General features: G+C 36.8%; 2 protein-coding genes across 2 annotated transcripts; one reads left to right on the top strand and one right to left on the bottom strand.

Annotated features, from left to right (window-relative positions):
• Positions 1 to 1015: 1015 nt before the first annotated feature.
• Positions 1016 to 6807, bottom strand: LOC110911060 (phosphatidylinositol 3,4,5-trisphosphate 3-phosphatase and protein-tyrosine-phosphatase PTEN1). The gene is made up of 8 exons (XM_022155624.2): positions 6486 to 6807; positions 4839 to 5143; positions 4158 to 4334; positions 3579 to 3692; positions 3291 to 3467; positions 2124 to 2306; positions 1934 to 2035; positions 1016 to 1389 (listed from the first exon to the last, which is right to left on the bottom strand). Exons 2-8 carry the CDS (start codon positions 5106 to 5108, stop codon positions 1231 to 1233), a joined length of 1182 nt encoding a protein of 393 aa, XP_022011316.1. The 5' UTR covers positions 5109 to 5143; positions 6486 to 6807; the 3' UTR covers positions 1016 to 1230.
• A 6830-nt stretch (positions 6808 to 13637) lies between these two features.
• LOC110911059 (BAG family molecular chaperone regulator 8, chloroplastic) lies at positions 13638 to 15782 on the top strand. Its single transcript, XM_022155623.2, has 2 exons — positions 13638 to 14349; positions 14853 to 15782. Exons 1-2 carry the CDS (start codon positions 13738 to 13740, stop codon positions 15501 to 15503), a joined length of 1263 nt encoding a protein of 420 aa, XP_022011315.1. The 5' UTR covers positions 13638 to 13737; the 3' UTR covers positions 15504 to 15782.
• The last annotated feature ends 8919 nt before the right edge of the window (positions 15783 to 24701 follow it).

Here is a 24701-nt window from a genome sequence, read left to right as displayed (position 1 = left end):
CAAATAAATACGTTGATTTTAAAATTGAACAGATTTTTCATTGAAGGGGTCCGAAATAAATATTGTTTGGCAAAAAAAAGCCAAGTTTCAAAGCCCATTTCGCCTTGATTTCCAGCTATTACAACACATCCACCATCGACCTAATCATTATTATTTAGTGGCCTAAAGCCCCAAAATACAGCCCCAAAATCATCATTGCTTTCAATTTCTAGGCTATCGGCTATCACTAGCCGAAAAAAGTAAGGGTAATCACCCATGGCGTCGGGATTGGAGGAGAGTTTGTCGGTGAAATTAGGGCCCCCACTTTATAGTTCGCTTAGGGTCTCCAGAAACGTAGGAACGGCCCTCGGGTATTGAACTGATATATAACCAACGGGTAGGGTCAGGTATAGAACAATGTACGGAAGAACCGGTTGTGTTAACACCCGATTCTAGGTTTTTTTCTCGTGTAAAGTTTAACACCCAGTTTTTTTTAGCACCTCTAGGATCTAGAGGAGATCCACCCCCTCTCTTCACATCATCCTATTAACCTAAGTCTAGCATCTCATCTATCTCTAGTATGCAGATTTATCACACCTTCAACTTCATACAAACAGAAAGGGACCAGTCTGGACGTTTTATTATCACTCAAGGAGGTTTAGATTGTTTCTCTTCGTCGGACTTGTATACTTTTCGCGTATCTACTTGATAAGAACATAAAACATATATACTTGCAGTTTATTAAAGTATAATAAAATCAAAGTGAGACGATTATGACTTCAAATTGGACAAAGAAAGGGTCCGTTGTGGCAGAGTCGATAGGTGTTGATTGTAGGACAAGCCACTAGAAAAGTGTTAACGTGGGTGGACTCTGTTACATCGGACCTCTCATACCAACTAATATTGTTTGGTTTGCTAACATGTCAAAAACACGTTAGGTTGGGCATTTCTTATATGCCCAACGTCTCACTTGTCCACGATGATGGAATTTGCTTAAATAGTAACAGAAAGCCAGAATGGAAACAAGACTGAGGACTAGCGTCAAATGACCCATACTAGCACTCGAAAGTCGATACACGTTGTGTGTAGTAGTAGCATAAAGCGACAAAATGAAAATGTTAAACCGTGCGGTCAATGGTTTTGGCTTTTCTTTTAGTATGGGGACAGTAATATCTACAACTTCAAAATTTACACTTCCCATTAAAAATTGTCAAAGAAAGTCAAACCAGGGCTAAATCTACGGTCAAAACTTCAGCAGTCTCCCCCATCGCTCGGATCATCATCACCATCAGATGGAGCTGAGAACAATTGGTTAGGGTCAGCTGGACCAAAGTGCAACTCCACACGGAACTCGGGACCTGCTATTGATTTTGCCTTACTGCCAACTTTATCCAATTCCAATATGGAAAACTGCAACACTCCAAACTTAATAAATTCAATTGTAAAAATAATCACTATGACTATGAAAGAATAACAAAGTTTTTGCAAGTAAAATGTCATTTTGGTACCTGAGGTTTGGCCACTTTTGCGACTTTCGTCCAAAGGTTTGTTTTTCCTCCGCATCTAGATCCAAAAGGTTTGAAATCTTGCCATTTTCATCTAGCTCGTTAACTCCATCCATTTTTCTCCGTTAAGTCAGAGGTATTTTCGTCTTTTTTGTTAACTTAAAAGGCAATTCGGTCTTTTTCAAGTGTATTCGGTCTTTTTACATAAAGTGAAAAAGACCATATTGCCCTTTTAAGTTAACAAAAAGACGGAAATGCCCCTAACTTAACGGAGAAAATGGATGGAGTTAACGAGCTGGATGAAAATGGCAAGATTTAAAACCTTTTGGATCCATATGCGAAAAACAAACATTTGGACGAAAGTCGCAAAACTGGCCAAACAACGAAAATGGCATTTTACTCTTTTTTCTTTTTATAAATTGATACCATAGAAAGAATCTAATTATAACCTGTAGCAAGCTGTTTTCGATGAAAGCAGTATTGAAACAAGCGTAAAAGAGACGACCCCCGACATTCTTTTCATAAAATGTGACCCGAACATCACCAGTAACCTGTCAAACCATGATTTTACGGAACCTTAAATTTTTAATGACACGGGTCATGTATAAATTTGGTAACTGCGCGTTTCTGGAAGCACACCTGTAATGTTTTATCAAAGCAGCAGTCAAGATAGTTCATTTCATCAGATTTTTCTTGCTCTGAGGTGACGACATCTTCCTTGATGAATGCGTAAAGAAAATTGTCAATGCCACTGTCTTTTATCTTTCTGGAGCAATAGTTCTTACATTTATGTGTAGATGGACGATAAAGTTGCCCAGGAACCTGTATGGTGTTCAATCAAATGATAATATTTTCTGTTTCTTATATATAGATATATATATACACACACACACACATTCACAAATAATACGAGAACCAATTAGAACCACCTACCGAAAAGGGTATTGTAAATAATTAAATGATTTATCTCTCTTATTAATTAATTTCCCTACTTTCTCCCTCTCTCTCGTCTTCGTAACAAGTTTCGTACACATGTGTAGATCAGAGAATATCAGAGAATTATAGTGAATCTACACATGCGTAGATGTTTATGATATATGAATGCACATAAATTTACGCATCTATGCATATAACAACTAAACTATATGCACATAACCATGATGTATTTAATAGTCATGTTAGAATCCTAGATAGATACAAATAAAAGAAAGTTTCATATTGATTTCTCGCAGTTTTTGCATTATTTATGGTTATGTACTGAACCCTCCACCGGACACATACACTCTAGAGGAGTGCCCACGCGATGTGACGGGGAACAAAGACACTGGTAATCCCGTAACATGTAAATTTTTTTAAGCTAAGTAAAACTATAGCAGTACCATACTCAGATTAAATAGAATAAAAAACTCATTTTAATGGTGTAATTAAAAAAAATCATTAACGTGTGAAAAAAAAAAAAACTATGGCCGTTTAAAAATCATGAGGTAGTTGGTTTGAAAGTGAATATATTTTAAACGACTGTACCATATGTTTTAAAAGTTGTACTATGTTAACTCTTGAAATTATGTAAAATAATACTTTTTGTCCTTTTTATATGTATTATAATATAGTGTGTATTAAATTTCTAATAAATATCAGTAAGTACCATATACCATAGTGCAATTTGTACAAGATGCTCAATACCAAACAAATATGACCTTATGGAATAATAAAAGCATCCCATCAAACCATTTTTTCCCTTTTTCTATCTTTTTTATTTCCTTCATAAACAGTTTCCAATATATCCTTAGATAAAGCATGACATACCTCTTGCATTTCAGACAAAACAAAGAAGATCGTTTGTACATTTGCATCGTAAATTCGAATCCGCTGCAACACCCTGCTACTTGGTTCAGGAATGTTCACATCTGGAGGACAGCCTTCACGGAATGAAAGACATTTTTGCCAGTAGTTAACATAGCGGCGTTGACTTGGTATCGTCACCTGCTCATCATTCGCAAACTTATCATTTATACATATTTCAATTTTCAACAACATAATCAAGACCGTAATTAAGAAATTAAGTAATGTTATTAAAATGAACATGCGTCTTACTCCAAGATTATTTGTCGTCCTTTTATCTGCATAAACCTGAAGAGCTTCCTCGGCTAACATGCCAGTGTAGACCAAGTAAGAACATACCATCAAACCTGTACGCCCTTTACCTGCCTATTATATTTACAGAAATTAGTATCTTTTTAATACGACAAAGAGTAAAATGTCATTTTCGTCCCTGAGGTTTGGCCAGTTTTGCGACTTTCGTCCAAGGGTTTGTTTTTCCGCATCTGGATCCAAAAGGTTTGAAATCTTGCCATTTTCATCCGGCTGGTTAACCCCATCTACTTTTCTCAGTTAAGTCAGGGGTATTTCCGTCTTTTTTGTTAACTTAAAGGGCAATTCGGTCTTTTTCACTTTATGTGCAACTGTACAAGCATGCATATATGTATATAAACAAAATAAGTGGGTAAAAAGACGAAATTACCCCTGACTTAACAAAGGAAAATGGATGAGTTAACGAGCCAGATGAAAATGGCAAGTTTTCAAACCTTTGGATGAAAGTCGCAAAACTAGCCAAACCTCAGGGACGAAAATGGCATTTTACTTGTATGAAAATAAGAGACTTTGCAACATTACCATGCAATGAATGGCAACAATATTCTTCGGGTCACTTGAAAGCCACGAATGAACACTTTCACATAATTGCTTGATCAATGGGAGGGGTGGCACATGATTATCATCGAACGGGCATCGCTCCACACAGCCATTAAAATGGGATGGATCATAATCTTCCTCTATACATAAGTTATACACCTACAAAACATTTGGAAGAACATCAAAGTTTAATATATTATTAGGCATCTATGCAGTTAATGCGGTAAAAAATCGGATATCAGTAAAGGACGGATATTTGAGATATAGGTTATCGCGGTGGGATATCCGTAACTTTAATATCATGCAAAATTTATATATATAGCAATTTAACACTAACAATTCAGTATACTCTCCTACCATTAACAAATTAACCTTTTGCAACTTGCAAAACACTAACAACTAACAATTAAGTCTTAAAACACTAATAGCAGCAATAAAAAGAAAGGCAAATGGTAGAACTAAGAAGAAAGGTACTGATATCGGGAAAATCGGTGAAATATCGGTCAATATCGCTGATAATATCGGTACCGATATTCTGACCGGTAATAGACACTGATAGTTTACATGGGGACCGATATATCACCGATATTAACTGCATAGTTAGGCATGGAAGATTAAAGGGCCTTAAGAGAACTGAACAAACAACAAAGGCATGTGAAGTACCTTATAGTGTCCACGATGTCTCATTTCCAAAACTTCCTTAACCTGCCACATAGGATTGCGATATATGGCCATCATTCGCTCTGCAGGAAATGACATGCCTAATATACGAGGGGTAATATAAGACATATCGAGATCATAACCACCAACTAACAGCCGCCTTCTTTTTTGAGACACTAGCCTACGTATAAATATACTATGTGATACATAATTGATCAGTTGATACTGCGTAGCTAAAGCATCGTGATTGAGTGTAGAAGCATTCGCTCCCATTTTTGTTGTACAGGAGATCCTACTCTTAAGATCACCTGTACAAGAATATTGCCATAGTTAAACCCAAAAGGTAAAAACCCAAGAATACAATGGACACATGTTTAGCTGTCTTAAACAGTCAACAAAGATACAATCATCAGGTTCGGTCGAACTATGAGTTGTTTTCAACACTATACATCCAACCTTATCATGATATACAATCCATCCTAAGCAGATTGGGTAAGTTGCCATATATATTGCTACCATTACAATGGACACATGTTTAGGAGTCTTAGGAGGTCGACAGATATACAATCATCATTACAGAATAGATATACAAAAGGGTGGGTTCGGGTCGGGTCAAACTATGAGTTTTCTTCAACACTATACTATAAATCCAAGTATCCAAACCTACCATGATCTACTATCCACCATAATAAGCAGTTTGTGTAAGTTGCCATATAAGTTGCTACCATTACAACGTACACGTGTTTCGGAGTCTTAAAAAGTCGACAAAGATACAAGCATCATACCAGAACTGATATACAGAAAGGTAGACTAAGGGGCTGTTTGTTTAGCTCTTAATTAGGCTCTTAATGGTTCAGACCTCTTACCGGTTCAGCACTTAATGGTTCAGACTTTTGTTTCGCAAGCAGATGTTTGAATGATTTAGACATTTGCCTCTGAACGATTAAGCATTATACTAAGTCTGAATAGGTAAGACCTCCTATCTGAATTGGTCAGACATTTGCCTTTGAACAATTACGAATTATAGTGGCTCTTAATGGTTCAAACCTCTTACTGGTTCAGCACTTAATGATTCAGACCTTTTTACTGGTTCAGCACTTACCCATTCAGAAGTTGCCAAACAGAAGGTTCGGTCAAACTATGAGTTTTCTTCAAGACTATACATCTAACCCTACCATGATATACAATCCTTTATAAGCAGACTGATTGGTTAAGTTGCCATATACCATTACAACATACACATGTTTGTCAGACAAACATACGATCATCACATAAAGGTAGGGTCGGGTTGGGCCGGGTCAAACTATGAGTTTTCTTCAAGACCTGATGGGTTAAGTTGCTGCCTACCATAGATTAACCATGTCAAGCAATCACTAGAATTAACATACATACCAATATCCATCTACAAGGCTAAACAAACACGAAATCTCAATTCCTATACAGATATCTCAATCACCTAATCAACTAGTTGAGAAATTCATCCATACACAATGTTACGACACATAATTACACAAATCACATATCAATATCGACATTCAATTCGAATTCATACACAAATTTCTCGTAACTATAATGATGCAAAATAACAAGAATCCACGTGAGGTGAAATCGAACAGAAACAAATAGGAATGAATTGAAAAACGTACGTACCGGTTCATAAGCTGAAAAGAGTTAGCGTTCGATCCTTGAAGAATGAGAATCCTAAAACCCTAACGGATGGATCCAAAAATCGCAATAAGCATTGTTACGATTTTTGGACCGGTTGAAGAGGTGAATTCTGGGGGTAGGATAATGGATTTCAAGGAGGAAAGAAAGAGGAAAACACGGTTGCCATATATCTATCTATCTATATTAAGAAACATCAAGGATCTCTCTCAAGAGTGACTTTCAGCCACAACTTGTACGGAATGATCGGAAGATGTCATTCTTGTTTGGAGAAGAGGGAGGGAGGTGATGGATGAAAAGAGGGAAATCCATGTTCTAGTGTTGACCAAATTTGAATATTCGGGCTCGGGTTGACTTGTTTAATACAAATAATAAACTATCAGGCTATAGGGTGTGGGAAGGGGTCGGGGAGCCGACATGACTGAAATCTGTCCTCCTCGGGCTCCACTTTTTTGAGACATTTCTATCTCTCTCTTGATTTTCCCTCTCTCTATTGATTTATGGAAGGAGATGGACTAAACAAAGCTTTGTTTGTTTTTCTTGGTTTAACTTTTATCGATCAAACGATAAAATACGAACATGGTTTTATAGTTCTTTTGTTAAGAAAATGAATGTGTTGGTGTTCATTTGTTTAGTATAGATGAACGATTAAGAACGTAAAAGAACACAAACGGTCATAAATGAACGAGCGTGACTGAACATAGATGAAAAATTATAAACAAATGTAACTGACTAAACAACTAATTTGTATTGGATGTAAATATGGAAATCCACATTCTACTCTTAGACCATAAGTAATGGTTAATGCCCACTAAGGGGCATTTTTCACCATATCATCATCATAATGCCCTTTTAAAAAAGGTGTAAGAGCATCTCCAATAAGAGATGTTTTTTCATATGTTTTCTAATGCCAAGGTGGCACTTGCCCAACCAATCCCCATCTTTCTCTCACTTGCCCCTCTCACAAACACATTTCTTCTCTCTCTCCTCTCTTCTCTCTCTCTCTCCTCTCTACACTCACATAACTTTTCTCTCTCCATTTTTTCTCATTCTTCACCACAAACATCTCTACACCCTCTCTCCTCCACATCACTCTCTCTCTCCTCCACATCACTTTCTCTCTCCCTAAAAACACCTAACAAATCCTTCTATTGGAGATGCTCTAATGGTTAATGCCCATTTCATTTATTACTTTCCATTATTTTTCTTCTCTTTGGGCATTATTATAGAAATGCCCCTCACTCTTCATGCCCCTATAATGCCCATGAGTAATGGTGTAAGGGCATTATCAAAATCTTTCATGCCCTTATAAAGCCCCATTACATATGGTCTTAGGTGTTGGCTAAATTTGAATGTTAGGGTTCGGTTGACTTGTTTAACAAATATATTCGTATGTATAAATGGATTATGTTTGGGTTGATACAAGCTAATCGTTTTAATTATACAAGTTGACGCGTGTGAGTGTATAGAATTAGAGTAGAGAGTAAATGTATACTATAAGGGCAGTACGTTTATCTGTTAGACTTGTTTAACTGATTGTTACATCTCGCTTACAACCCATCTATGACTTGACGACAACATGCCAACTGTTTACCACACGTTTAACTCGTTTAGAAAAATAGGTTGCACGAGGCGTGTTTGGGTTACGACTCTCCTCTCTCTTCTATCTTTCTTCTCCATCACCAACCACCACCACCACCTGCCACTATCACCCGACCACCACCACCTTCAACCTTCACTTCCGACACCCCTCACCCATACAAAAACCCCCACCATCGAATCGCAACCTTCTCTCTCTACACCCCACAGAAACATGTTTGTCTTCTTCGGTCAGATTTAAAGGCAGAGCTGAAGCCCTAATCGCAAGAAGGGTCACGACAGTTAGGTTTTCATACCTAAACTCCCCAGATTCGTCAGTTGTTGGTCAAAGCAAAAAGGCTATTTTTCATAGCTAAAGATTAATAATTTATTGTTACGATTCCCGATTCTCTGTTGGGTGCTACTTTCTACACCCCCCCTATTTACTTTTTTCACCCCCCTCCTCTCACATACTTACAGGTGGGGCCTGCGTGGGACCGACAGTTTTTCTCTCACAAGGGGGGGTGTAATCAGGAAGGAGGGGGGTGTGTATAGAATGGGCCTTCTCTGTTACTCTGTTCTTTTTTCCATTGTACGGACAACCAAAGTTGATGATTTTTCTCGTGTATGTGCTTGAATCAGAAGCGCTAATGTGTATTCAAACCCTTATTTTATTCCCGATTCGTTTTGTTCTGTTTTTGTGTTATAAGAATTTGCAAACCCTAAATTAGGGTTTTGTTTGTAACTTGTTTTTTTAGCTTGGGTTTAAGGGCATGTTTGGGTAAGCTTTTTGAAACAACTTATTGACTTATTGGCTTTTTGAAAAGTCATAAGTTTTAAAATGATGTTTGGCAAAGAGGGTGTATATGAGGGGGAAAAGCCAATAAGTTAATAAGTCACAAAATCCTGACTTTTCCGAGAAGCCAATAAGTCAATAAGTTGTTTCAATAAGCTTACCCAAACATGCCCTAATTCGATACATTTGGGCATATATGGTGGGTTTGATGATTTATGTGTAAAATTAGTTGTGATATTAATAACTAGGGTTTACAGCTGATCGATTTTGTGATTTTTTTGTTAATAAATTGTAGGAGTGAGTTTAAGTTCTGCTCATCATCTTCTTCGGTGGTTGTGGTGGTGATTGTAGGATGTGGCTGTGGTGGTGCTTTCTAGGAGGTGGATGTCATGGCAGGGGTGAAGGGGGTAAAGCCAAAAAATGGAGTTTGGAAATTAAATTAAAATTTTATATGTATAATTATCATAATACCGTTACCGTTAACAAAAATTTTGGACGGAGTTAGAGGCGTGGAGTGAAATTGAGATAAGTTAAATAGACCAAGGAGTAAAATGACTATTTTTAAAGAATTGGGACAAAACCGTTAAAGCGACCAAACCACAGAAAGCAAACAGAAGTTTACTCAATAAAAAATTAAAAAAAAATCAAAATGGTGTCATCATTTATTATCCTTTTGATTATACTAATCAATCAAAACTTCAATCAATATAAAACAACAATATCCTACTAAACTATTTGTTTGATTTTTTTTTTTTTTTTTTTTTTGACCGGCTAATGTTTCACACCAAGTGGGGATCGAACCCCATACCTCCAAGTTAGATTGTTAGAAAGTTAGTTGCCACCACACCACCTTATTTTCTTTTAAACTATTTGTTTGATTATAACATAATTTATTAATTATTTTTTTTCTCAACTACTAGTTCTTTCTATTAATTAAAAGAGTAAACTGCCATTTTGGTTCCTGTGGTTTGGACACTTTTGGCATTTTAGTCCAAATCCTAAATTTTTTAAATCTGGGTACCTGTGGTTTCACTTTTATTGCCATTTTAGTCCAAAATTCAAAAACCTCATTTTTTACTGTTGCAACCTCCCTAATTTGTCTTTTTGTGCAGGGGCATTTATATCCAACTGATTTTCATTAAACATATTAATAATTAATAAACTAAATTAAATATATTTATTGTTTTATACCCTTATTAATATACATTTCCCCCATCTACACAGATCATCTTCTTCCCCCCAAATAAAACCCTAACCCACAAAATCGAAGCACATCATCTTCCCCAAAAAAACCCTAATCCCACAACAAATCCCCTGCAACGACAATGGTGGTTTGCACATGTGGAGCCTCAACCCAACTGAGAACATCCTGGACAACACAAAACCCAGGTCGTTGATTTCACCGGTGCAACAAACCATCAAGCTGTGAATTCGTTGCTTGGGCTGAGCCACCGAAGACACAGAACCCGGCTGTGATGATTCCTGCACTGTTGGACACCATCAAGCGGCACGAAGAGAATGCAAGACAGATGTTTGCTCATAACATGAAACTTGAAGAAGAAGCAAAAAAATTGGCTCAGGAGAAGAAGATGCTAAAACTTATCTTAGGTTTCGGTTTTTTCTTGTTCATGGTCTACTATGTTAAGTCTGCTTAGGATTTGTCTTTTGTGGGGATTTTGTAAGTTTGGTCTGTATCATCGACTATGACCTACTAATATGGTCATTTTTGTAAGTTTGTAATGGAATGTATGGGGCTTTTGTAATGAATTATCTAACTTATTTACGAATACATATCTTGTGCATCTAATGTTTAGTGCTGGATGCTTATAAGAATTGTTGATGCTTATGACAATAACAGAATTAGCATGTTATGTTTAGTGCTGGATGCAAACGAGCTGCAAGTATGGTCACAACCAAATGACCAACATGTGTTGATGCTTATGACCAAAATGCTTATTTGCCGATGCTTATGTGCAGCGTTTAACATACCAAATGACCAACATGTGCCGATGCTTATGACCAAAATGCTTATTTGCCGATGCTTATGTGCAGCGTTTAACATATCAAATGACCAACATGTGCCGATGCTTATGACCAAAATGCTTATTTGTCGATGCTTATGTGCAGCGTTTAACATACCAAATGACCAACATGTGCAGCCTTTAACATAACAAAATAGATCTGCAAAGTGCAGTCTTTAACATTACAAATGACCAATATGTTCCAACCAGTTTGACATGATAAACAATTCACCTGATGTTTTAGACCTTCTCTTGTCTTTCCTAACACTCCTACAAGCTCTTTCAAGAGCTGTGTCACCATCTGAGTCAGTTAAACTTTCGAACCCATCTAAATCAACATGTTCATCATTTTCATCTACATCAATTTCTTGTTCATATTGTTCACCAATGTCAGCATCTACTTCAGCATAGTATTCTTTCATATCAACACTATAATCTTCCACTACATTATCTTTATCAAAGATGTAATCTGGATCTTCATCATCCTCATCCTGACCCACCTTATTAGTTCTATCTTTCCTACTCTTAGCCTTTACACTTTTCCTATGAAATGACTTTACACATTTGCTAGGGGTGGTCTATACACCTTCTGCCTTTTCACCCTCACCTGCACTACCTTCACAGGATCCTTCATAACTACCATCAACACTCTCACTTTCACTATCTTCATCCTGCTGATCACTATCCTCGTAACTTCCTTCATCACTCAGGTCTACATATTCAGGTTCTTTTTCAACATCTTTTTTAGAAAACCTGCTAACATGTTGAATATACACATCTAGCACTTTGTTTGTTTCAACATATCTAATCATTCTCAAATATCACTGTCAGTGCCTAGAGGCCTTAAACCTACCATTAAATCTTCCCCTGGAACCCTAAAATGGTAAACCACAACATCCTCTTCTGAATAATCAAATGCTAACAACATATCATTCATAACTATCAATGAAAACATATCAGAATTCACATTATCAACGTAGTCTACCTTACCCCCGTCGTATTCAAAATCATCCTCGTCAGTGAAATCACCACCATGGTGCACTTTCAGGGTGAATAATTCAAGATGATTTGCCGTGGAATAAGAAAAAAGGTTCAATCTGAAAAAAAGGGTTTTCACAATCCAACTTATCAATGAGAAATACGTATCATATTTTACATAGGGATCAAAATTCAAGCCTTGTTTTCGAACACAACAGCTAAAATCATCCCCATCGTCGTCCATCGGAAAACTCTCTGGTCTTGGCAAGATGACAAGATGTCGGTGAAGATTTTGGGGGGAAGATGATCTGTAAAAATGAGGGAAGATTATGATAAGTGTGTTAAATAAGGGTATTTAAAGAATTAAATATATTTAATTTAGTTTATTAATTATTAATATGTTTAATGAAAATCAGTTGGACATAAATGCCCATGTACAAAAAGACAAATTAGGGAGGTTGCAACAGTCAAAAATGGGATTTTTGAATTTTGGACTAAAATGACAATAAAAGTGAAACCACAGGGACCCAGATTTAAAAAGTTTGAGATTTGGACTAAAATGGCAAAAATGCGCAAACCACAGGGACCAAAATGACAGTTTACTCTAATTAAAAAGGCACAAAGTTCGGCAAATGGACTTAATATCCAGGTCATCCACTTTAACCACACTTTAAGAATTGGGGCTGGGCCGTTTGTTGATGTAAAACATCAAAACAAGTCTCAAAATCAACTATATGTCCAGCGCTAATAAAAAGAAACTGAGAAACATAATAAGTTTGATTTACCTTTTATGTGATATTGAAACCCTAGTCACTCAGATTTTGAGTTGTTTCTTAGATTGATTGCAAGAATATAGAAACCCTAGTCACTCAGATTGTTGTTGATGTCGAATTCAGAGATGAACGGTGAATCGATTATCAGATTGATGTCGTTGTTTTGTTGACGCCTTTTTTTGCGCTCAATTATCAGAGATGAAGATATGAATGGGCATGCTGCTGTTCGCATACGCTTGTGCGTGTTTTCCTTTTCGCGCTCCTGTATTCCCCAAGGCCCACCATATATACTAAAATAGTTTTCTAAATTTTGGGTCCCTTAAAGCTTTTGGGCCTTGCCTTTCGCCCTGGCCGCACGGCCCAATAGCCGGCTCTGATTTTCATCACATTGTCCACGATGTTCACACTATTCAAATATTGCTCCATATCCGCAATAACCATAAATACTCATAAGCCCTTGTAAAGCTTACTTTGTATGATCTCTTTAAAACCACAAAGCTTTCTTTGCTCTCACGTTCTGCATCTTGTGGTTAAACATCACTATCATAGTTGGGTAAAATGCTAAATCTAGTACATAACTAAGTGGAGCACTTAACTCCGTGACACTACATGATTATACATTTTTCGTTTCAACTTTTAGTCGACTTGAATCACTAGCACAAACGTTTGATTCAAGTTTAAAACCATATTGTTGTGAAACTAATATTACTTGTTATTATTATACAAAATATTTTATTTTAACAACTAATACTTGTAAATCTACACTATTTGTCTCCAACAAAATCATTACCACAAAGGCACTTGAGATACAAAACAATGAAACAAGTTGATACCAAATACATATAAACAAGTTGATACAAAACAATAAACATATCATTTAATCTTTTAAATTTAAGGTACCATGTCGTCCAAAATAATGCAAGGAATTTGATGATTACAACAAGTTTACAACGGTCTTTTCATCAAGCTCATCTTAGCAAAAAGCAACAATCAGACAAAACTCTTTTTTTTTTTTTAATTATTTCTTAATAAAACCTAACACCATTCTTTCTCTCAACCCCTTTTCCCCAAATAAGATTCCGATCATCTCCATGGCCACCCACCACCACAACCACCACCAATGCCACTGCCTCCCCAACCCATCCCCCACCCCCACCACCACATGCTACTGCACCATGTGTTACACCACCACCACCTACTACCACCCACCACCTCCACCACCCCCATCAAACCCCCTAATCCACTCCATCTCCCACCACCACCACCAACACGCGCCACCACAAACCCACCATACCCAACACCCCAACCACTACCCACCACCTCAAACCCACCAAAAACACCACCTTTTTCAACAAAACATTCAAGAAAATGTTGAAGAAACAGAAACCGAAACTCCAACCGTGTCCTCCCTCATCCACCGCATCGCCGCCCTAGAGTCCTCCCTCCTCCGCCGCCGCAAACACTCTCCGGCACCATCATCATCATCCTCCACCCTCCGTGACGCCGCCGCCCGTACTATTCAAACCCACTTCCGAGCCTTCCTTGTACGGAGATCCGTAACACTTCGCCATCTTAAACATCTTGCCTGCATCAAATCAGCTCTCAATCGTCTCAAATCATCGGTTTCTGACAAAACTCACTTCGATTCTCGGACCCTTTCTCGTGAATCCTTGAGTTTGCTCATTAAGTTGGATTCTATTCAGGTAAAACAAGCTGCTTGCAATTAGGCATTCTGGAGATCTGATTAGGGTTTTATGATTTTTTGTATTATGCTGCTAACGTGCACTGATATACTGCTAACATTAACTGCTTATCATACGCTGCTAACATGAACTGCTTTAACAATTAGGCATTTTGATTTGTGAAGATTTGATTAGTTTTTTTTTTTAATTTTCATTCATTTGCTGCTAGCGTGCACTGCTAACGTGCACTGCTAACGTGCACTGCTAACGTGCACCGCTTATCAATTAGGCATTGTGAACTGATTAGGGTTTTTTAAATTTCTGGTAATACACTGCTAACATGAACTGACATCAATTAGGCATTGTGATTTGTGAAGATTAATTAGTTTTTTTTATTAATAATTTTCATTAATATGCTGCTAACATGCACATGCACTGATATCATATGCTGTTAACGTGCGCTGCTACTAATTAGGCATTGTGAAGATCTGATTTGATATTTTTTTTTTAATTTTAATTTTCAGGGTAGTGATCCGATGATCCGAGATGGTAAACGAGCAATTAGTCGAGAGTTGATTCGATTCATGGAGATGCTTGACGAAATGTGTACGGAAAGTCAAGTGATTGCAGTCAAGAATGTTAGATTTGGTAAAAATGGTAGCAAATTTGTGATTAATGAAAGAAAATTTCTTGAAAATTTGAAAAATCAAATAAAATATGTTAAAGAAGTTGATGAAAGGTTCAATCTTGAAAACCCTAGAAAAGCTGGTGGTGTTGGTCAAAATAGAATTGGGGATTTGACCAAAAGTCAAGGAAAAAGTCAACCAAAAGTGAAGAAAAATGTAAGCTTTGATGATAATGGAAATGTTTATAGATTGTTTAAAAGCAGCCGTAATCCGGTTTTGAGTGATGGGAGTGGCAGCAGTAATGGTGATGATGAAGAGATTGAAGCTGAAGTTGAAGTTGAAGAAATCGGTGTTTCTTCGAAAGAAACGGAAGTTGAAGAAGACGAGTCTTCGGAAATGAGTGAAAATGAGATGGATCCGAGGAAGAATTTGAGAACGAGGATTCATCGTACGACTGAAAAGAAGCAACCGGATCAAGAAGATGATGATGATGATGAAGACGATAGTTTTGTGTTCTCTGCTCCATTGCCAGCGAAAATGGAGTACTGAGTTGACTCGGTGAGTAAGAAGCAGCCATTATGTTCAAAGGTATTTTGTTAAGTTTTCTTGTAGCATTTGATTGTTTTTGCCATTTATCTAGGTGTTATTGTCATTGTTGTTAGGCTGCTGCTTCGTTGTTTTGAAGCTTGTAGGATATAATCTAACCGAGTGATGTTTATGGCCCTAATCAAGCTCTCGTGTAGAGTTTGAAGGTGTTTTTGTGTGTGGATTTCGGTTTAATTACTCAGTTGCTTAATAAGTTAATCCATTTGCCGAGCTTATCTACTAGTTTCATAGTTGGTCTCAAAGATAATAAGAGCGCTTACCGAGATTTGTGCAGGTTAAAATTGCAAGTCACTCGACCAGATTTATTAGTTCATTACTCATCAGTAACTTTTTTTCCACATGCTTAACTTCTATTTCCACACGTGTTGCGTGTATGTTTCATCTGAAACATATATTTTGATTTAATATACTTATTTTAGAAAACGTGTATGTTGATGTCACACACACACGTAACATCAAAACATGTTACGCTGTTTTGAACAAGTACCAGCAATATAGTTGTTGAAAACACTTAACTTATTGTTTCCGGCATATGACCCTAAGTAACATAGAAACTGTCATCCTATACGATCAAATGCTCGCAATGTGAGAATATTTTAATGGTTTCAAATGAAATCTTAGTAGTTTGATCTTGATATATGTATGTTCAGGATTAGAGTTCTACATATTATAAGTTCGTTTATATTATAAAACTCTCAAAACGAGTAGTAGAGCAAAGCTGTCAAAATGTCGAGTTGCATCCGAAACGCTAAAACACAAATGGTTTTCAACAACTATATTGTCCCAATTCATTCGCCACCTAAAAAAATAGCAACAAACACATATAGTGGTCAAGATAAACAGAGTTTTATTATCTACCAAATCTCTATAACCCCACGTTAGCTTGATGAACCCACGTCATCATCAAACATAGCCCCCTTTTCAACTTCATCACCATCATCAACAGAACTTAACTTGAACCTTGTGCATGATCTCTTGTTTCTTACTGGATTTGCTACTCCATCATCATGAACATCCTCTGATGATGACACCGAAGCCAATCCATCGAACGGTCCAGATCTTTAACCGAATGGCATCTCATATGACCATACAAAGCCCTCATTGAATCAAAACCCTTTACACTTTTTACACACCCTATCATTCATCGGCTCTGTTCTTGATGGATCATAATCTTTGCTCGAATTCGAAACCCTCCAAGATCTCTCTCAAAACATTACACATTTGCACCAGAATCATTTTCTCGTTGACTTTCCTTGACCACCCCATTAATAATTTCTTCATCATTTTCTTGAATACTCTGTATTTTACACACAGTATCCTTCATATACTCTGTTCTTGATGGATCATAAATTCATAATCTTTGCTCAAATTCAAAACCCTCCAAGATCTTTTGGGATTCTCTCTCAAAACATACTTATTACCACTAGAATCATAATCTTGTTGACTTTTCTTGACCATTAAATCATCAAAATCAATACTTTTTTCACCACTAGCTTCTTTCCATTTGAAAACCCCTGTTTACAAAATCTGCACACGTGGCACTTTTGTTCTTGATCTTCTTTCATGATCCAAGATCAAGAACACCCACATCAAAATTTACCAAAAAAACGAACAGAACTCTCCAATTTTAAAACCCAAATCAGAAATCATAAACCCGAAATCGAATTTGGTAAAAACTAGAATTTTGTTGGGGTTTTTGGAAGTTGTGATCTGTGAGTTTTAAAAGGCCGTAGGGAAGAAGCAAATATACATTGATCCATTGGCGAAGCCCCCCCCCCCCCCCCCAATTTACTTGCAGCAACGTATATACCTATACGAAAGTACTATTCATAACACTACGCATCGATAAGTTTGGAGGGCGGGCCCTCCCTCGGGGGTAGCCTAAGCTACGCCCCTGCATTGATCTACAAGATCAACCTACATAGGCACAAATTGGGTGTAGGTCAGGGTGCAAACAGTCGAGCAGCTTGCGAGCTTCTTCATATCAGCTTGAGAAAAAGCTCGAAACGAGCCGAGACTTACCGAGTTTAAGCCTAAAATATAGCTTGTTTATTTATCTAGCCCAAGCTCGAGCCTGGCATGTGAAGTTCGCGAGGCTCGTCGAGCCTTAGTGTAATATTAGTTTTTATTAATATTTAATAACATTTACCCCTTATTTAAAGTTGTCTAGTAAACGAGTTGAGCCAAACTTATTTAAACTTGTTTACGAGCCAAGTCCGAACCTAAAAAAAAAGCTTGCTTAGTAAACGAGCCCGAGCTTCACTTATCAAGCCCGCGAGCCTAAACGAGTCTATTATTTATATTATTTTCATTTAATATATTAATTAATAGCTTATAAACGAGCCGAGCCCGAATCGAGTTCGAGCTTGAGAAACTACCAACGATTCGAGTTCGAGCTCTCAAAAGTTAATCGAGTTCGGGCTCGGCTCGTTTGCACCCTTATAAGGTCACCTTAATAAAAAGTTGAATCGTATAAACTCTTACTTGAGTACGCGTTAAAATTTAAGAAATTATGTTTTTAATTTAATCCAACTAGAATGCCCCATTAGGGGTATGTTTGGCAAAAATAGCTAGAGGCTGATGGCTGGAGGCTGGTGGCTGGTAGCTATAGCTGATGGCTGTAGCTTTTTAGATATATTTAGGTGGTTGGCAGAGTAGCTGGAGCTTTTAATAAAATGTTTAAAATGACCAAAATGGACATAACTAAAAAGTTTATTATCTTTAGAGTTAAAATAGTCATTTTTTTCCTTAAAAGCTTGTAACTCCTTCTTTTACACACTACTGCTAGTATGAGCGTTCAACCAAAAGCTTCAAGCTCCTAACCTAAAAGTTTCAAGTTCTTTCAACCAAATAATGAGTATGTTTGGTGTGGAGCTTTTATGAGCTTTTAGAAGCTTCCAGCTTTAAACTTTAAAAAAAAAAAAAAAAACTCTTCCTCAATAAAAAGTATTAATGGTTGAAGGAACATGAAGCTTTTAGGTTAGGAGCTTAAAGCTTTTGGTTGAACGCTCCTACTAGTAGTGTTTAGAAAGAGCTACACGCTTTTAGTGAAAAAATAACTATTTTAACCTTTAAAGATAATGAATTTTTTAATGCACAAACTTTTTAAATTTTTAGTTATATCCATTTTGGTCATTTTATACATTTTATTAAAAGCTCCAGCTACTTTTCCAAACACCAAATATATCTAAAAAGCTACAGCTAGTAGCTACCAGCCACTAACTACCAGCTTTCAGCCACCAGCTACTTTTGCCAAACATACCCAAAGTTTTTTTATTGAGTAGGAGTTTTTTTTTTTTTTTTTTAAGATTAAAGCTAGAAGCTTCTAAAAGTTTCTAAAAGCCTAGATGGCTAGAAGTTGTGTTTATATATTGGCGATCCTTTTGAAATGCAAGTCTCATAGAGTAACGAGTTGGGTTGAGTTGTACATATGTTGCGTAAGAGCTCAAGTATTAGCTCAATGAAGAGGTTTTGAGCTCAAGGGCGTTCAAACATTAAACATCTTAGCTGGAACAAGAATATTTTGTTCAAAACATTTTGATTTTTTATAAATTAGATGTAATAATTTTAGTTACATTGTATTGAAGAAAAAAAAACATTTTTTTTTTGGATTAGATTGAATATATGTGTTAGGGTTTATTGTAATTAAGATATATATTTTGATTAGCTTTTTCTTATAACTAATACATAATAGGGTTTTAAATATTCAACAGAGTATCATAAGTATCAGAGTTGTCTTTTTTTCTTTTCCGTTACACCTCTCTATACCGCTTTTCGCCCTCATCCCCTCTCACCCCCGTTTTGTGATGATCTTCTTTTTTTTGCATCTTGCTCCCATCGTATCCTAGGGGATGACAATGTATTAATTAGGTTTTATTTATTTTCCTCCTGATGTCGACGAGCTACCATAGTCGTAACTCCTATCACCATTACTCTGCCATTGTACCTCTTGTTGTCGCTACTATTCCCTTAGATCTATCGTCCTTGTTTGACGCCACATAACAAATTACAAATGGCAACAACCCCAAGTTTAAGTATCAAACGTTACAAATCAAGGACCTAGCGTTTTGTAATAAAAACAAATAGTTACCAACAACTACATCGTCCTATTTCGTTTACCACCTAAAAATTTAGCAACAAGCACATATAGTGGTCAAGATTAACAGAGTTTTATAATCTACCAAATATCTCTATAAACTCACGTTAGCTTGAACCCCACATCACCATTGTTGATAAGCTCCTCCTCTTGTGATGACCCAAATCTTGACCCGACCTAACCCGACCCGTCACCCATATCCCTTGAAGCAAATATGACAACTATGCCAATTTGAGCCTTTTCAACTCAAGTGAAATGTCAAGATTCTGTAGCATCTCTGTCTCCAAATCTTGATGACTTGACCCTTGTTTCTTAGTTGACTTGCACTTCCCCGGATTTAACCTGGACCGACCCGGATCCATTTGACCTGACCCGGATCCATTAAACTTGTTCTTCAGTTTACAATGCTGCATTGAAACCTCAAATCCAGCTTGACTAGAACTTACCATTTTAACCCCATCCAAACACCTCACTCCTCTAGAAAGCATCATCAAACAAATAGCCCCCTTTTCAACTTCATCACAATCATCATCATCATCAAGTGAACTCAACTTGTACCTTGTGCATGATCTCTTGTTCCTTACTGGATTTGCTACACCATCATCATGAACATCCTCTGATATTGACAAAGAAGCCGACCCATTAGCCGGTCGAGATCTTTTAAGCGAATGACATCTCATATGACCATACAAAGCCCTCATTGAATCAAAACCCTTACCACATTTTTTACACACACTATCCTTCATTAACTCTGTTCTTGTTGGATCATAATCTTTGCTCGAATTCGATACCCTCCAAGATCTTTTGGAATTCTCTCTCAAAACACGCAGTTTACCACCAGAATTATTTTCTTGTTGACTTTCCTTGACCACCCCATTAATAATTTCTTCATCATTTTCTTGAATACTCTGTTTTTTACACACACTATCCTTCATATACTCTGTTCTTGATGAATCATAATCTTTGCTCAAATTCAAAACCCTCCAAGATCTTTGGGTATTACCACTAGAATCATAATCTTGTTGACTTTTCTTGACCGTTAAATCATCAAAATTAATACTTTTTTCACCACTAACAGTTTCTTGATCACTTTCTTGAATACTCTGTTTTCTTCCACCATAATCATCACCATTGTTACAAACATGAATAGCCTTTTCACCATTAATGGTTTCTTGATTGTTAACTTGATCAGTATTAGTTCTGCAAGCTGCAATTAATGCTACATGACGCCTCATGTGACCTCCAAGCTTCTTTCCATTTGAAAACCCCTGTTTACAAAATCTGCACACGTGGCACTTTTGTTCTTGATCTTCTTTCATGATTCAAGATCAGGAATACCCAGATCAAAACTAATCAGAAAGAACCCAAATTGGAAATCATAAACCCTAATTTGGATTTGGTAAAATGGGGAAGAAGAACAAGACGGCAATTTATTTGGGTTTTTAGAAGTTGTGACTTGTGATGTCACTTTTTAAATTGTATACATATATTGTGTTTCGTAGGGAAGAAGCGTGGGGTGGAAGCAAATTGGGTCTAGTTTGGTAATTTCACTTTAATCTCATATGAAATTAGTTTGATTTTTGAGTTAAATGCCATTTTAGTCCCTGTGGTTTGGGACGTTTTCCTAGTTTAGTCCAAAGGTTTTATTTTTAACCTGTGGGTCCAAAAAGGTTTCACATTTGCTATTTTAGTCCATTTGGTTAACTTCATCCAATTTTTCTGTTAATGAGAAGGCCAATTTGGTCATTTTGTATGTAATTCTGTTAACTAAAAGGGCAATTCAGCCATATAAAATGACCGAATTAGCCTTCTCGTTAACAGAAAAAATGGATGAAGTTAACCCAGTGGACTAAAATGGCAACTGTGAAACTTTTATGGACCCATAGGTTAAAAATGAAACTTTGGACTAAACTGGCAAAATGGCCCAAACCACAGGAACTAAAATGGCATTTAACTCTTGATTTTTTAATAGGGTGTTTGGGATTACGTTTTGAAGTGATTATTTGATTAATGCGTTTGTAAAACATAAATAATCTAAAAAAGTGTTTGGATGAAAAAGTGATTATCTGTAGCATGTACCTACATGCTTTTTTCAAAACGTAGTTTTGAAAACGCAAAATCTATTTTGAAAACACATAATCTATTTTGAAAACGCAATACCAAACACCCTCTAAGTAGTTTATAATCTTTTTGAGTCGCCTTTAAACACGTTTCAAGTCATTTAAGTAAATATAAGAAAATCTAAGTAAGTCTTTTGCTCGGTTACTAAATCTGATGGCTACAAGTTGTGGTCACGACTACAAGTTGATTTAAACTCGTTTGAGTAAATATAAGAAAATCTAAGTACGCTTTTTGCTCGATTACTAAATCTAATGGGTAGAAGTGGTGGTCATGCATTCATGATTTTTTAAAGAAACAAGTCAATTTGTAGAATCATGCTCGATTACTAAATCTAATGGGTAGAAGTGGTGGTCATGCATTCATGATTTTTTAAAGAAACAAGTCAATTTGTAGAATCATGATTTTGCTTGAATTGTGAATATGTTGAGTACGAGTTCATGTTTTAGCTCGGTTGGGAGTCTTTGAGCTGGCAGGGAATAGTATTTCCGGTCAAAATGGGCGGCTGCCCCTTTATCATTCGACCAAATATTTTAACAACTTTAAAATTACGTTTTTGCCCCAGAATAGTGTTTCCCTATCATTGGTTCAAACCATTTTTTTTATTTTATTCCCACTTTAAAATTACGTTTTTGCCCTCAGTTAAAATATACGTTTTTGCCCCAACTTCAAAATACATTTACCCTTTTGCCCCAAGCTAAGAAATACGATTTTGCCCTCGGTAAAAAATTACGCTTTTACCCTCAGCCAAAATTACGTTTTCACCCCAATTAATAATAAAATTTTGTTTTTTCTCCCCGGCTCAAAATTACGATTTTACACCAGTTTATTATTTTATACCCACTTTAAAATTATATTTTTGCCCTTAGTTTAAAATTACGTCTTTGCCCACAGTTCAAAATAAAATTATGTTTTTGCCCTCAGCAAAAAATTACGAATTTCCACTTGGTACAAAAATACGATATCACCCTCAATTCAAAATTACGTTTTTGCCCCCAGTGCAAAATAAAAATATGGTTTTCCCCTAGCTAAAAATTACGATTTTACCATCGGGAAAAAAATTTGATTTTCCGCAGGAAAAAATAAAAACATGACTTTGCCCCCAGCTAAAAATTGTGTCAAGGAGCTGCCTAACACTCGCTCATTAGTCCTTACAAATTACTGTTTTGCCTTGAGATCAAAAGTACGATGTTTTCATCGTTTTGCTTTTTCTTTCTAGCGAAACTATAGTAGCGTTTTTTCATTTGGTTGAGAATTATTCGGCCATCGCCCCGCAACGTGGACGGGGTATCACCTAGTTTTGTTACATAAAACAAATAAATTGTTATAAAAATAAAAAATTATAATCACATTTCACCTTTTAATCTGCGGTAACATGTTAGTCCCCCCCCCCCCACACACACACACACCAAATTAGTTTTGTAAATTTGTTTAACTTTCTATGAAACCAATGTAAAGCTAATTATTTGAATTAACATATTTTGTTTGTAACGAGTGAGTTTAATCTTCCAAAAATTGAAGCAACAATGAGTAGTGATCAACATCTTTTATAAAATACTGGTACCGTATTGAACTGATACCAATCATCATTGTCATGAGATTGAGGTTTCGCGTTCCTCTTTACCAGCACATTGTTCCCGTTCGAGACCGATTTGCCACAAAGACCCTGCATCATTTGCAGGCAATTTTTTGGTTGGAATTTAGGTGCAAGCACACAATTAGTTCTAAAGACATCCGAAACTAAAATTGGAGCTTCAATTGTGAACAAAAGTAGTGTTGATGATCAGAGCCAGCTATTGGGCCGGCCAAGCCAGGCGATGGCTCGAGGCCCAAATATTCACGGGGCCTGAAAAGTTTTAAAAAATGTTAAATATTATACATAAAGTAAGTATTTTCTATAGTTTCATGCTATAATTCAATTGGTAGTCCTGTTGAATTATAACCAAGAGGTCTCATGTTCTATTCCCGTCTATACCCATTTTTTTGTTTTCAGTTTTCAAGGTTTTAAATTCTAAAATATATTACTTCTAAAACAAATAAAGGATGGGAATACTTTTGCATGTATTGTGTACGGACCTAAGTTCGATTCCCCCAATCCCTTTCCAGCCTTTTTTTCTTATCTCAATCCCACATTAATTAAATACTAGCTATGTGTACAACCGACTTTTTTTTACTTTTTTATTAATTCTATATTAATTAAATAGCAGCTATATATACAATTTGGAGAAATAATGCAAAAGCAATACCATTAGGCTGGAGGGTGTGGCAGAGTCATTATTACCGTCACGTCACACAAGGGCTTTAAAGCCCTCTCCTTTAACTTGAAGGGTGTAGAGGGTGTGGCTATGGGCTCTATAGTGCCCCCCATTAAAGCCAATCAGAATCAATGGAGCCCCTCTTTCTTCCGTTACCATCTTGGTGCCCCCCCCCCCCCTAAAAATGGCGGTATGGGTGATTGAGCCCCACCGGCGCCATAGAGGCTGAGGTGGCCTTGGTGGCGCCCCCATACCCTCCGGCCTTAATACCATTATCTATAAGTGCATTTGACAATAAAATAAAATCATATATGCACGTTGCTCATACTTTTTATATAATTATATTAGTTTTCTATTGTTTTAACCTAGCTATAGGTATACTTTCATCTAAAAGTGACTCTTAGGCTGGAGGGTGTGGCTAGGGGCTTTATCTCCGACACCTCAGCGCCATATCACCGTCACGTCAAACAAGGGTTTTTAAGCCCCCTCCTTTAACTTGAAGGGTGTGGCTAGGGGCTTTATAGCGCCCCCTTTAAACCAATCAAATTCGATGGAGCCCCCTTCTTCCGTTACATCTTGGTGAGCTACCTATAGCCCCCCCCCCCCCCCTAAAGATGGCGGTATGGGTGATGGATCCCCACCGACGCCATTGAAGGTGAGGTGGTAGGGGTG

Source organism: Helianthus annuus, chromosome 15 (genome assembly GCF_002127325.2).
Source record: "Helianthus annuus cultivar XRQ/B chromosome 15, HanXRQr2.0-SUNRISE, whole genome shotgun sequence".
Taxonomy (NCBI): domain Eukaryota; kingdom Viridiplantae; phylum Streptophyta; class Magnoliopsida; order Asterales; family Asteraceae; genus Helianthus; species Helianthus annuus.
Note: the sequence above shows the minus strand (reverse complement) of the source record. Positions and strands in the feature narration are given on the sequence as shown.